Consider the following 15,442-nt stretch of genomic DNA (forward strand, 5'->3'; position numbering starts at 1 on the left):
AGAAGATCTTGGATGAAATTGATGACCAGCAGATGTTGATAATGATTATATAGGTATTGTGATATATTGATCATGATTATATAGGTATTGTGATATATTGATCATGATTATATAGGTATTGTGATATACTGATCATGATTATATAGGTATTGTGATATATTGATTCTGAATATGCATCATAATGGCTTGTGAACACTTAATCATCCACATTTTTGTTTGATGTTGAGAAAATTTGCTGTGAATCATCATCTTTGCAAGATATGGGATGAGTTTTATGCAAAGAGATCAGGTGCTGGCCATGATTGAGTTTGCATGCTTGTATCACGCACCAGAAGTTTACCTTTCAGCATTTGTCAGACAATGGCAACTTCTTTTTGTCCAGCCTTTCTAATGGAACTGTTACTGCAGACTTATTATTTGGCATAATGAATTACTCAGTAAAACAGTTTGCAGTAAAAGCACTCTGCAACAAGAAGTCAAGTGTACTTGGAGGCCATTTGCCATTATTAATGGCTTAAATGCATGACAAGGGTTAACTTTTGAAGTATTTCAAATGAAAATACAAGTGAATCAGCTTAAGCAACCATTGACTCTATCCTGATGCCAATGAAGTGGCTTGAATTGTACATTTAGATGCTTGGTTAATGCATGTTTTCATTTATTTCCTGTAATCAGTATGACATACCTGCAAACAGTGGACATATTTTAATCTCATTTGGTATATAACCTTTACCAAAATGTATATGTTCCATTTTGAATGGAATTGTCTGTCTCTCAAAAGCCAAGTAAGAATACTGTATTGTTAAAGGCCAAGGGAGAGTACTGTATGGGTAAAGGTCAAGTGAGAGTACTGAATGGGTTAAGGCCAAGTGAAAATAGTTTTTGTTTCAGTGTCAGGTGAGAGTACTGTATGGTCCATGTCTGTTGTGCATTTATGGTTGGGCATTGTCTGTCATGCATTTGTGCAATATTGGTTTCATTACTAATTGTTCATTAACATCCTTTTGGGTTTATTTCTGAAGGAACTTGGATGAAATTTTGTATTGGAAAGGTCTCCAAGTGTTATGATAAGCTACACAATGACGTTCATCATGATTAACTTGCGTGGCACTTTACTGAGAGACCCTGGCATCATTTAAAAACTTTTATGAACCGATCATCCTGAAATTTAGTCACATCAAATGGAGCAGACTGTAATTTTGTTATTTCACTTGTCATTTTTTAATGTAATTAGATAGATGTAACATTAAAATAAGTCCCAAGTGGGCCTGGTTTCACTCACTTAGTAGGTTACACATGTCAACCTGTAAATTTACGTATGTACTGAAACTGTGTCATTATCTTTTTTCCTAGACCACATATATATTGGATTATTTTCCTTGCATAAAAAGGCCTGGTCATTTATACAACAATCATTCTCCCCATGGATCTCTCCCTACCTCAGAGAACAAGATCCTGATTAAAAACATATAAACTGTTTATAGGCTCACCCCATAGAGAACATGCACTTGGCATTCTAAGGGGAGCTGATGTGTAAAGTCAGTATTGATTACTTGGTCTATTCTGACCTATACCAGGTCCCATCCTGGGAGTTATAACTTGAAAACCATTGAAATTTCCACCAAAGGGAGCTACAATGACTCTGTAATTAAGGTGTTGAACTCGTCTCCAGAAGATTGCAAGTGTGATACCAACCCTAGATCATCATTAATATGCGTGGATCTTGATCATAATCAAACTCATCCGAGATCTTCATGATACAAGCTTAAATATCAGATCTGATCATAAATTGAAAGATGACTTTTGGAGTGTTGACAGCTCAGTCAATCGGATGCAAAATCATCATTAGTATAGGTGGATGTCACTTGTATTTGAACTCTTCGAGATTTTAATGATATAAACCTAGATGTCAAATTGACCAAAATCTGATAAAATGATATGGCATCCAAGGTATGCACAAGCTAAGCAATGGTATGAAAGCAGGATCTTGGATGAGCCCTCTGAATATTAATGAGATAATCCGCACCACAATGTGAGTGCACCTGTCGCAAGTGCATAGGTATCTTGGCCAATTATTCCAAATATGTGACCACATCAAGAAAATATCCAATCTTTTAGAAAAAAATTTGAATGAAGTGACATGGGCGGGGGGAATATTGGTAACTATGAATACACTGAGCAATAAGCAGACAGACAGATCTATGGATAATGGACAAGACTAGGTAAATGAAAAAAGGGAAATCAACAAGGTTTTAAAAACAATTTATTTTGGAATAAAACTTGAACAATAATTACTTGTCTTAATCTCAGTAATCAAAGAATATATATTTTTGGTCTTCTACAAGTTGTATTCAATCATTCCAACATTCTTGGGTGTAAACTAGGTCACAATGTTTTATCATTCGAGTTGTATATACATTAGCTCTACTAAATTCTACATCATTTCATGCAAATACATGATGAGTTTCTGTCTAAGCATATTTGTCTGCATTTTTATATGTGAAGAAAAGCTTAAATAATAGCATAGGGAGACCAAAACTATTTGTATAAAGCTGAAGGAACAACTACGTTTTGGGGATGGTGACTGGAAATTTCATCCTGTCTTTAATTTACCAGACAAAATATCTTGTGCTTCTCCTTTGTGCTTCAGTGAAAATAAATGTAGCCCCAAAAAATTGCAGCAATGAGGAAAATTCACTCTAACCTACCAAATAATTGGTGCCTTTGTACACAGTATGTATACTTTATTTTAATAAAGTAAGTTTACTGCATTCATTAATTACCTTAAGATTTTAATTGACATTTTCCAAACTATGGTTATTATTTATATAGTTACATACTTTGATAACATTTAGTACCAAAAATCTGAGTGTCATAGATTAAAAGTGTAAAACAATTGACCCAATGTAAACTGCTGATACTATAAATAACTGACAAGTCTATAAATAACTGATAAGACTATAAATAAATGCAGTTCCAAAGGAGAATGACACACTCAAGAGGTACTCTCAGTATGGCACCATGGTACTTCCTTCCACCACCCCCTCTGCTGCAACTTTTGTGGAGATAGCAATGTTGGTTGAATTTATGATGTAGCAGCAGAGAATTAGTTACCTATATCAGATAGATCTCTTCCTGCATTCAATGCATAAATAACAAGAGTTATCTCCCTTTTCAAATTACCATATCGAACATGAATAATACAAATTAAATCTGCTGTCACACTACTGGCTGGCAGATCAGGCCTCATTTTCTGAAAAGATCTCCATAATATGTACCCAACTACAAAAAAAAACTATGATCAAATTTCAGAATGGTGAGACCTGAAATTATCAGGTTGTTTACAAGTTTTAATATATAACCAAAATTTAAACAAAGCTTTTAGAATTAGTTGTTTTATAACAGTGGGGGCAGAGTGATTCATGTTGTATATAAAATGGAAAGTCTAGACTCTGATCTGGCCATGCATTATGGGATACAAGATCCGTATCTTCTATCCACACATTTGGGTACAGAGGGTAAATAACAAAATATTGAAGCCTATTATCCTAAACTTAATAAGCCTCTATCCATACATTAGATGCAAGACCTACATATAAACTCAAGGTGTGTTGTCTAGAACCAATGCTATTTGTGCAAAAAAACACTTTTTCTTCTTTTAAAGTGACCTTCTCCGTTGACCATTAGATCTCAAAATCAGACATTTCTTACCCAACAAGCAATTCATCCACAAACTTTGGCGACGGTACAAAGTTGAAAAATTAAATGTGTGTGCATAATTCATTTTTCTTCTTTCACTTGCATTGACCTTTGACTTTTTAATCCCAAAATGAAGTGGTTTCTACCTTACCCCAAGTGTTAATCGTCCAGGTCGGTGATGCAGAACTTTTATTAAATTAATCTGCTTCTGCCTTTTACATCCAGAGTTTGGTGCATGTTTGTGATACAGAACTAATGTTGTTGTGTAGAGATTATTTTTTCCTTTCAATTAATGACTGACCTTTGTGATATTTTAACCCCAAAATAAATAGGTTTCTTCTTTATACAAGGTGCATGCTTTTGCACAATTTGCTTCAGGAACATGATGCAGAATTTGTGTAACTGTGCAAGCCTGTTTTCTTTTTTCAGTTACAGTGACCTTTACCATTGACCTTTTAACCCTGAAATTGATAGAGTTCTTCCTTACCACAAGTACAAGTCATCCACAAAGTATGCTAACTGTAGATGATGAAGAAATGATGTTATTGTAGAGAAAAGTAAAAGGTTTATGGACAGACAGGATAATAACATGATGTGCCAAAAGGCACACATATATAAAAAGAACTTGCCTGGCCTGGAATTGGAAAGATACCTATTTTACTTTTGGCAATTCCTTTTCAGCACAATTGACCTAATTTACTTTTGGCAATTCATTTTTAGCACAATTGACATTGAACTACATCAGGAAACAAAGTAAATTAATCAAATGTTTACTTCCTATTTTCCTGCTTCAAAGCAGGCTATACTATTTTTTGTACAGTAAATGCACTGAATCCAGTCTGAACATCAATATAAACAATAGCTATCAATACAGGACATCTTGCATTTATGATAAATTGCTACCTTTCTATAAAGGACACATGTTGTCCCTTGTATGGCCTTTATAGATTGATTTAGTGCACTTACTGGAATTATATTATTCATGTAAAAAAAAATCCAGTAGAACTGTCAGAAACAGATCTGTACAATTTGGATTTAACTAAATAAGAGCAACATGAAAAATTTCAATAAATAATTTCCTACTGAGAGACAAATGTATATAATCTGGAATGTAGATGAACTTCTTTCATAAATGAATAATAAACTATAAATCATACCAAACTGACAAAATAGGAAATGCATTTATATAATACAAAGTGTATATTAAGCCAAAATGTCTTGATATATGTTGCTTAATAGGGAAAAGAATTGGTAGCTACAGAGAACAGGAGATTGTAAAAGAATATTTCACTACATGTGAAGCATGGATGTTTTAATGCAAGTTATGCAGTATCACACTGTTCCTCACTAAAACAATTGCTGTCTGCCTTTTGGCCAATTATCTAATTTGACAACTGCTCAACATTTACTTTGTGTGCACTGGAATCATACCCTAGAACAACATGCTGCAGTGAAAACAATCATTAAGTCCATGTAAAAAAAAGAATTTAAATAAAGTTTCATTCAAAGATATGAGTTTATTATATGCTCAATTTTTTTCTCCGCTAACTTTACATTGTCAGAATCATTCAGTATTTTACGATATTGCACACCTTCATATTGCATTCACATGCATAAAGGAACTACCTTCTATTGTAAACAAACAAATAATGGACACAGATGCCACCACTTTTGATTTGTACACAAATCATGTACACTCGCATAGTACATGCTTTACATTGTGATTGTTTAAATTTGTTTCTGATTGAAGTAAAGCAGATGTTTCATGGACTGCCATATATCAGCTGCTTTGGCACATACTATGTGAACTTTTTGATACAATGTTTCAGATTTAGGTTAGCTATACAAAGGCGCAAGAAATGGTCTTTACAAATAACATACAAGTGACCAAACATAAACTGTCTTCTTTAGCTGGTGATAAGACTGTCAAAAAATATACCTACAATTTTACATCCTGAATTTCCTCAAAATGTACTTTCTTAGTTCTACAAATCCGAATTACATGAGCTATGTCATACGTTCTCAACCTGGATTACACATTTAAAAATTGTACTGTAATTTCGAATATAAGTGCAATTACATCCTCTTTACTCCACTCAAAATGAAATAAGCATTAAATTCCAGAGCGTCTTTTTGATAATTGCAACTGAAAGACTTCATATTTCCCCCCACATGGTTTCAAACATTCAATGACAGAAACAGAAACACATTTGCGGATGTCAACACGCTTCTCCCTTGCTTCTTCAATCCGATATATTTCATGTGGAATGGTCACATATAAATCCAGTCCATCATCATGAAACTTCATAGAATCTACAAAAATACCAAAATCTATTCATTCCAGATCAAATGGAAAAGTTGTTGTAATGTGCGTTCATTCACAATATAACTCCAAATTTCAATTTTAACTAGACACCATTTTCTTTTGAAAGTTATGTCTAGTGTGTGACTTAAGTTCAAATTTATCTAGGCGAGTTCTGTGCGCAGTAATAATGATGTGTAATGATGAATCTGCGCTTGTGTATTTAGTTTGGAATACGGCATACATTCAGTTACTTTGCTTCTTGTAGTGTTATTTTGTTTTCATAATTAAGCCTTAGGTAGAATAAAAAAAATTAGCATATAATAAAAAGGTTACTGCATTTGTATGGGAAAATATGAAATTCTTTTGTCGGATGGATATACTGTACTTCCAAGGTCGTGCAGTATTTACATCCGACAAACTTATTCACATTTTCCCATACAAATGCAGTAACATATATATATAACACCTGCAGTAACCTATAAATATAATGCCTGCAGTAACCTATAAATATATATCGTGGATCATCACCATTTCTGGAAACTTAACTTCTTGATGGAAGAGTTTTTATCTAAGTGCTTCGTGCATTCAGGGAATAGTAATTTTTTAAAACTAGGTTAATTCTTTAAATAACATTTTCCCTTCCTTTTGTGTACAATATTCTGTTTTACTTTAAGACAGATCCTTAGCCAGTAAGTAAGTGTGTATGAAATTACCCCCTCCCACCCAATGTTAAGTTTATAAACCATTTAATAAATGGGGAAATAACTCTAAATGTACTGATCTTACATGTGGCATGAACTCTTGCCATTATACAATTAAAACAGTTCAGGAGATATTACCCAGACAAAAGAGTGATGGATTGACAAACTGCCTCCAGTATTACCTACATAAACTATGCAGGAGTATAATAATAAATACAGTATGTACTGGTAGTGAATTGATGTCAAGAAGTTAAGAACACACAAAGATTTAATCAATAACTTTTAAAGGTTAAGTAAGAAGACTAATTAACAGATTTCATTCAGATCACCCATATCTTAATGCTGATTTAGCATAATGTTACTAAATGTACTAGACAAAATCTGTGTACAACATGTTTTCACAATTGGCCTTTCCATCTAAATGAACTCTAAAAATGTACTATTGGTTTTAGTTGAACAAGTTCATCAGTGATAAAGCATGGTGGTACAATGTTGCAACCATGTTTTTAATGATAACGCATGGTTTTACACTATTGCTACCAATTTGTTAATGATAAAGCATGGTACTACACTACTGCAACCTAGTGCATCAATGATAATGCATGGTAGTACAATGTTGCAACCATGTTTTTAATGATAATGCATGGTTTTACACTATTGCTACCAATTTGTTAATGATAAAGCATGGTACTACACTACTGCAACCTAGTGCATCAATGATATTGCATGGTACTATAATGTTGCGACCAAGTTCATTAATGATAAAATATGGTAGTACAATGTTGCAACCACGTTTTAATGATAACACATGGTTTTACACTATTGCTACCAATCTTTTTTAATGATAAAGCATAGTACTACACTACTGCAACCAAGTGCATCAATGATAAAGCATGGTACTACACTGTTGCAACCAACTTTTAATGATAAAGCATGGAAATAGATTGTTGCACCAGATTCATTAATGATAAAATATTGTACTACACTGTTGCAACATAAGTGCAATCTATTAAACAGAGCTGTATATGTACATAAATCTTGTGTAACACATTATGTGTCTGGACTGAACATTGGAAATAAAACATAATAATTTAATGCTGCTGTAATTATTAAAGATATCCATACAGTACATGAGTACAAACCACCACCTGCACAACAGGACAAGAAAGACTAAACCATTTCATGATATTAGTACATATAAATTGGAAAAAGAGGTGCAAGTGGTTCTGAGATCCCAAACCTGGTTGGCATCTGCATAATAACCAAACATGTGAACAGGTGGTAAAGAAAATCTCAGTCAGTAGAATGCTTTCTGTCAAATTTGGCTGAAATCTGAACATGGGTTTTGAAAAGAAGCAAAAGCCACCAGATGCCACAGGCTACACACCAGATGTTGGGCCATACCGTAACCTCATTAATTTATAGCAAGATTAGCTAGCAATGATAAAAGGCCTAACAACAAACAACAGGCCCAAGGAGGCCTGTTGTCACTCACCAGGGTAAATGAAAGCTTGTGAATGTAAATTCATACACATATTGAAGCTGTAGAATGGAAAGAAAATCTTGAAGCACATAATTGCTACAAAGTCTATTAATGTTGGTGTTATTTATATTCTATCCTAGACTCTCTCTCTCTCTCTCTCTCTCTCTCTCTCTCTCTCTCTCTCTCTCTCTCTCTATATATATATATATATATATATATATATATATATATATATATATATATATATATATATATTGGCATAGAAATATACATTTATACAACTAGCATTATCTCCCAGCCCTGGAGGACTTGGATGCAATTAATGGACTTTAAAACTATCTATACCATGACCAATCACTTAAATGGCATTACAAGACAGAGCAAGCTGTGTAGTCAGCATGAATTCCTGTATCTGTTCTTATCCACTTGTACCCTGCCCCTGGAATCCTATCTTACAAACCTCTGAACTGTGTTTATTATCATACACATAAAGTTGAAAACTTTATTCCCAAGATGTGTTCCAACATATTTTATCAAATTCAGCTGAGCAGTTTTTGAGAAGTCATTTCAAGATTTTTCAATCTTTAGTAATGGTGGCCATATCTGATTAGAATAAATCTGAAAGACCATTATGCTAGGATATTATTTGGTCAAATTCTGTTAAGTTGTTTTTGAGAATAAGTTGTTTAAAGGCTTGTCTAATTTTAGTAAAAGGTAGCCATATTTGATTTTTTTCTAATCTTAGTATCTGATGGCAGATCATCCTTCATTTTAATAAATCTGAAAGATGTTCAAGCTAGTATGATTTTTTTTTCTTCTCAAATTTGTTAAAATTCTGTTTTTGCGAGAAAGTTGTAAACAGCAATCATGAATGGATAATAGACAATGCACAACAGACGAAGGGCCATTCCATAAACTCACTTGCCCTAAAGGCCAGGTGAGTTAAAAATAATTCAAGCAAAACATCCAAATGAAATGTTAGAATTACATAATGTAATTATATAATTACTGATAGGAAAAACTAAAATGTCGTAGTATGTGAGTAATGTACTTATCACACAAAATAGGGAGGAAAGTAACATTTAGTTGTCAACATTCGGAACCCTCCTCAAGCAGCTTCTTGCCTTGAACTTGCACAAGAGGGAATTCACAATGACAATTTATTCCTCCTACTTGATAAAATGTTTAACAACTTTACACCATGCTTACAACATTTGATCCTATTTTGTTGTTGTTGCACAAATTTTAAGAAAAAGCATGATGCCTGATAAGTAACACTGTTACAATAATATTCTTACAATTATTTTTCATATACTAATTATTTGCAAAACAAGCAAACAATAAAGTACTGTTCTTCTGTGGAGAAAAGTTATGATATCCTATAAAATGATAATGAAGAATCACCATCAGTAGAGTAGTGTTTTACCTTTTCTAACTGTCACAAGAAAAATCAAATGGCTTTTTAGAAACTTTACAGCTTGTTTTGCTTGTATCACCAGATAGTTTTCAGAAGAAATTCAAAAGTTTATAATTAAGGCCAAATAATTTTTTAAGCAGTCAACAACAAGCACTTGATTTTATGACTTTTACACTTCATTTTCCAAGAGGAGAAAGACCTAAAATTCAAGCTGACATGATGATAATTCAGAACAGTAATATTTCTAGTAAATGCAAGAACCTATATTTCTTAGCTCCTGTTTTTCAAGCTAACAACTTAATGATACGAAAATATTGACTTGTGTTGAGATGCCTGCCATGGAGAACAATACACAGTGCGCACCGTTTTTTTTTCTTGCATGTGCAAATTACGGACTTAATTCACATTATGACTCCAATTTAAAAGTTAAAAAGAGTTCTAGAGTAAATCTGCAATTTAGTAACACTGGAATAAGATTTTCTTCAAACTACAATAAAATCAATTTTACAAACTCCTTTTTTCAGTCATGAAATCATACTGCTGTTAAAACTTTTTGTAATTCATAATTGGTTTGCTTTGCCTCAGTGTTTTACACTATGGCAACACAAGTAGGTTATTTAGTGCCAAGACCAATATAATAAAGTGCCTTGCCCAGGGACACACCACAGCATTCAACTTGGGCTGATCCAATGGCAGGATTTCAAACACATCTTTTCAGTGGCGAGTCTGGTGCCATAACAATTGAGCCACTGCAGCTTTTGCCTCCATTAGTTTTCTCTTATGCAGAAAGAATACATCAAGCATATCTTATATCCCTAAGCCCAGAGGGGCTTAGTCACCTATTTTATATCCCCAAGCCCACAGGGGGTTAGTTGCCTATTCTATATCACCAAGCCCACAGGGGCTTAGTTACCTATTCTGTCACCAAGCCCACAGAAGATCAGTTACCAATTTTGTATGCCCAAGCCCACAGGGGCTTAGTTATCTATTCCTTACCCCCAAGTCCACAGGGGCTTAGTTACCTATTCTATACCCCCAAGCCCACGGGGATTTAGTTAATCTACGAACAAATAATCATCATGCCAAAAAAGTGTCAGAAGTACAAAACATACACCAATTTAATGTTTTGACCTAATTATCTACAATTTATAGACTATAAATGGTGATATATCTACATCATATAGACTATAAATGGTGATATATCTATATCTTATAGACTATAAATGGTGATATATCTATATCTTATAGACTATAAATGGTGATATATCTACATCATATAGACTATAAATGGTGATATATCTACATCATATAGACTATAAATGGTGATATATCTACATCATATAGACTATAAATGGTGATATATCTACAACATATAGACTATAAATGGTGATATATCTACATCTTATAGACTATAAATGGTGATATATCTACAACATATAGACTATAAATGGTGATATATCTACAACATATAGACTATAAATGGTGATATATCTACATCTTATAGACTATAAATGGTGATATATCTACAACATATAGACTATAAATGGTGATATATCTACAACATATAGACTATAAATGGTGATATATCTACATCATATAGACTATAAATGGTGATATATCTACATCATATAGACTATAAATGGTGATATATCTACATCATATAGACTATAAATGGTGATATATCTACATCTTATAGACTATAAATGGTGATATATCTATATCGTATAGACTATAAATGGTGATATATCTATATCTTATAGACTATAAATGGTGATATATCTACATCATATAGACTATAAAAGGTGATATATCTATATCTTATAGACTATAAATGGTGATATATCTACATCATATAGACTATAAATGGTGATATACCTATATCTTATAGACTATAAATGGTGATATATCTATATCTTATAGACAATAAATGGTGATATATCTATATCTTATAGACTATAAATGGTGATATACCTATATCTTATAGACTATAAATGGTGATATATCTATATCTTATAGACTATAAATGGTGATATATCTATATCTTATAGACTATAAATGGTGATATATCTATATCTTATAGACTATAAATGGTGATATATCTACATCTTATAGACTATAAATGGTGATATATCTACATCATATAGACTATAAATGGTGATATATCTACAACATATAGACTATAAATGGTGATATATCTACATCATATAGACTATAAATGGTGATATATCTACATCATATAGACTATAAATGGTGATATATCTACAACATGGCCTTGGGTAATGATCCTGTACATTTTAGAACTTGATGATTTTTGATTTACAAAATTAAAATTAACCAAAATAAAATTAAAATTTAAAACATGTCAGGAGTCAGATATCAATTATTATTATTATTAACCTCAAGTGGATGTTATTATAATGATTATAGTAACATTCGATATACAGAAATACTGATAACTCATAATGAATTAATATAATCCAGAAAAAATTATGTTCTGATAATCCATGAATACTTTTTTGGAGAATTTATGAGACTTTTGTATATCATAAAATACAGAACAAATGCTATTACACATAATTCCAATGGGAAAAGAAATTTTAAATTTATCTTCAATAATATATTGTAATTATATGTATTATGCAGAAAATGTTTAAAGCACAGAAATATGGATTTCTAACTTGGTAAATTGTAATTTCTTAAAGAAACAAAACATCTCACAAGAAATGAACAAAAATAACACAGTATGCAGATTTAGAGTGGGTTTAGTCCCTTCCCCTCTTGTTAAATATGACACTTTTCAAAGTAAAACTAAGACATTTTGGCCATTTCATGTGAAAAAAAGCCCTTTTCAACTTGAACCCATATGAGAAAATTATGGATTCAACATCCGAGTAACACATTTTAGTTTTTGTTTTCAGAATTTCATCCAGAAAAAATCCCAGTAGTTACTACAGCTATGGTTCTAGCAAAGTTGACATTTCAGTAAAGAAAGTGAGGAAACCAGTAGTCTAATGATGACTATCAAATACAGTCTACTAATCAAGATAAGGCAATCTAACTCCTTCTCTGCCAATTATGTCACTGAGTCTGAAATTCAAGATGAAGCCAATGAGACAGACCGCAAGAGGAATGTTAAGAAGATATATGAATCATCCCAATGTCCAGCTGTTCCCTTTTTACTTTCCCCAGACAGGTTGTCTGATGTTCTTTTCAAATTCCTCCAGAGTGGACATTTTGTAGAGCCCTAATTTGACTCCAGTTCGAGCCCTGTTTTGATTCACATGTTTGATGGGGAATGGGTTGAATGGTTTACTTGATGGACGACTCTTTAGCTGGCGGTTGTCCAGTGCCTGACTTGAAGTGGCTGACAAAGATCTCTTGTTGGAATAATACTGTTGGAAGGACTTGCTCTGATGGATGTTACCAGAGCTCACAATCACGTCTGAGCCACTATCAGAGTCAATACTGTTTAGTGTCACTTCTGATTTGGTCAACTCTGTGCTCCCAGAGAGAGTCTTTGTCACAGGCTGCAAATCTTGAAGGTTACTTGAATCTGACATGCTCTTAGTTAATACATTTTTTTCTATTTCCTTTTCTGACTCTTTCCCTGAGAAACTACCACTTTTTAACCTGGTACTTATACTGTCCTTACTGAGGCTGTCTGCAGCTCTTAACATAGTCCTGGCCTTGACACGAGATAGAGATGACCAGCTAATAGAGGATTCTTCTTGTTCCTCTCCCTCCACATCCCAATTACCAGATATTTGCTTATGGCCTTCTGGAATGCTTTCTGTCTCTGGTATCACATCACTTTCACTGACTGACATCTCAGTTCCAATAGTGGTTAGGGATTCCTCCGATGCTGGTTTTGAATCATCGTCTGCAGAGACTGATAGTGACTTATTTCTGAGATTACTCTGATTATCATTGCAATTTTTGTTACCTGAGGAGCTTTCCTCTGTGCCCCATGGTAAAGACTTGGCCTCTGGGTCAACCTGCTTAATAATGCTTTGAACACGAAACACTTCTGAACATTTTTCAGATTCCTGATTCAATGAATGTTGTTTAATATTAATCTCTTTCTTATCTGCCTGCTGCTCAATGTCTTGTGTATGGGCAGTATAAACATCTGTATCTTTAAGAGAGGACAAGATTTCATTTTGAGCATTTTCTGAACTGTCTGTTGCACAACTGTTGCAGTCGATATTTCCACAGCTAAGAGCATTTGGATTTTCTTCAATAACCTGAGCCTCTGCACAATTTGAGGCTCTTGAAACAATCATTATATTCTGATAACCATCATATCCTGCAGATCCTGATGTTTGATAACTGGAATCATCATATTTGGCAGCTGCTGATATTTGATAACTTGAATCATCAGATTTGGAAGTTCCTGATATTTGCAATGAAATATTTCCACTTGAGTTTTCTACACCAGTGTTTGATATAATAGTACACTTTTCTTCACTATTACAGGCAACAACATTTTTCTTCCCATGAACTATCTTTTGGGATTCTGAGTAGAGTTTAGCTAAATCTTTCAATTTTACCTTTTTTGTGGGATTGTTGTCAGGTGAACATAACATATCCTGATGCTTCTGGCTGGTTGCTGAAGGATTTCTAGTTATGTCTGAATTGCAATTCATAATAGGACTGCATGGAACTGTAGAAGGCTTTTCTCTGTAGGGACTATTTTTCCTTTGCCTTGTTGGACTGCAGGCAGAACTAGGACCAGGTATAAATTCTTGCTCTTTCATAGAACTCTGCAGAGGGCAAGGGTCGATCCTTGGTTCATTGTCTTCCTTTGGACTTTTCTCTGCTAAAGAATCAGATGATAGTTTTAAACTGTTACCTAATTCAGAATTTAGTTCTTTCCCTGTGTTTTTCAGAGTCAGAGACACATTTTCTTTTGCATGACTCTCTGTACTTTTCTGTACCTGGTCTATGTTAATAGGGCTACTTCCCAACTGTTGAGCATGCTCTTTGGTAGGACTGTGAACTGGACTGGTATACTGGCTTCCTCTAACCTCAGTTTTGCCCTTTAATTTCAGCATCCATTTCTTCTGTGTTTCAACCACAGTGAACCCTTGTGAGCCACTTACTTTCTGTGGACTTACACTAGCAAATGTGGGAGTGGGAAACACTGGAGTAATTCTAGGTCCCTCAGCTACAAGGCGATTCCTACCTTTTGAATCATGTTTGCCAACGAATAGGTGGTTCATGGCTGTAGGTGTTTCTATATTTGGTCCAATAGCCTTGACCTTGGCAGAGGCAGCTGAAATGACAATGATATTTAACTTCATTGCAAAACTAAATTTCTAAAACTGTATGCATCAGCTGTTTCAGGTACACATTTTGATTGCCATACACATTAATATAACTGACATGTTTCTCTGTGCCTTCTATTTCTTTTATTAATGCAAGCGAATAAAATTCAATACAAACTAACATCCATTATTTGAACTCTCTAGAAAAGTAAGAATGGTTCAAGTCAAGCAAACTAAGAGAAGTATTCAAAAGTTGTATCCGAATCAGCCAATAATTCTGGCAGAATGATACAAAATAGCATGAAAAAAGGATGTTTCAATATAAATCTCAGTCTGAATTCTTGTGCTGCTTAAATTTAAATTACCTACTTTTAATTGGAACAAGTTTCAAAATTAACATTAGAAAAGACTGACTTAAGAAAAGCCAAGACCAAAACTGCCATGTCAGTCCTACTGTCAGAATAAAGCCAAGACCAAAACTGCCATGTCAGTCCTACTGTCAGAATAAAGCCAAGATCAAAACTGCCATGTCAGTCCTACTGTCAGAATAAAGCCAAGACCAAAACTGCC

The 15,442-nt window shown here is 33.6% G+C and overlaps 1 protein-coding gene across 1 annotated transcript in view; it reads right to left on the reverse strand.

Annotated features, from left to right (window-relative positions):
• Positions 1 to 11,882: 11,882 nt before the first annotated feature.
• Positions 11,883 to 15,442, reverse strand: part of LOC149788618 (uncharacterized) — a 152,524-nt gene continuing 148,964 nt past the window's right edge. Inside the window, exon 11 of the mRNA XM_089974700.1 lies at positions 11,883 to 14,880. Within this exon, the coding sequence (XP_089830826.1) occupies positions 12,782 to 14,880 (2,099 nt within the window). The 3' untranslated portion in view covers positions 11,883 to 12,781. The remainder of the gene's footprint in view (positions 14,881 to 15,442) is intronic.

The sequence above is a fragment of the Sinohyriopsis cumingii genome, chromosome 11 (genome assembly GCF_028554795.1).
Source record: "Sinohyriopsis cumingii isolate HCF-2022 chromosome 11, ASM2855479v2, whole genome shotgun sequence".
NCBI classification, from domain to species: domain Eukaryota; kingdom Metazoa; phylum Mollusca; class Bivalvia; order Unionida; family Unionidae; genus Sinohyriopsis; species Sinohyriopsis cumingii.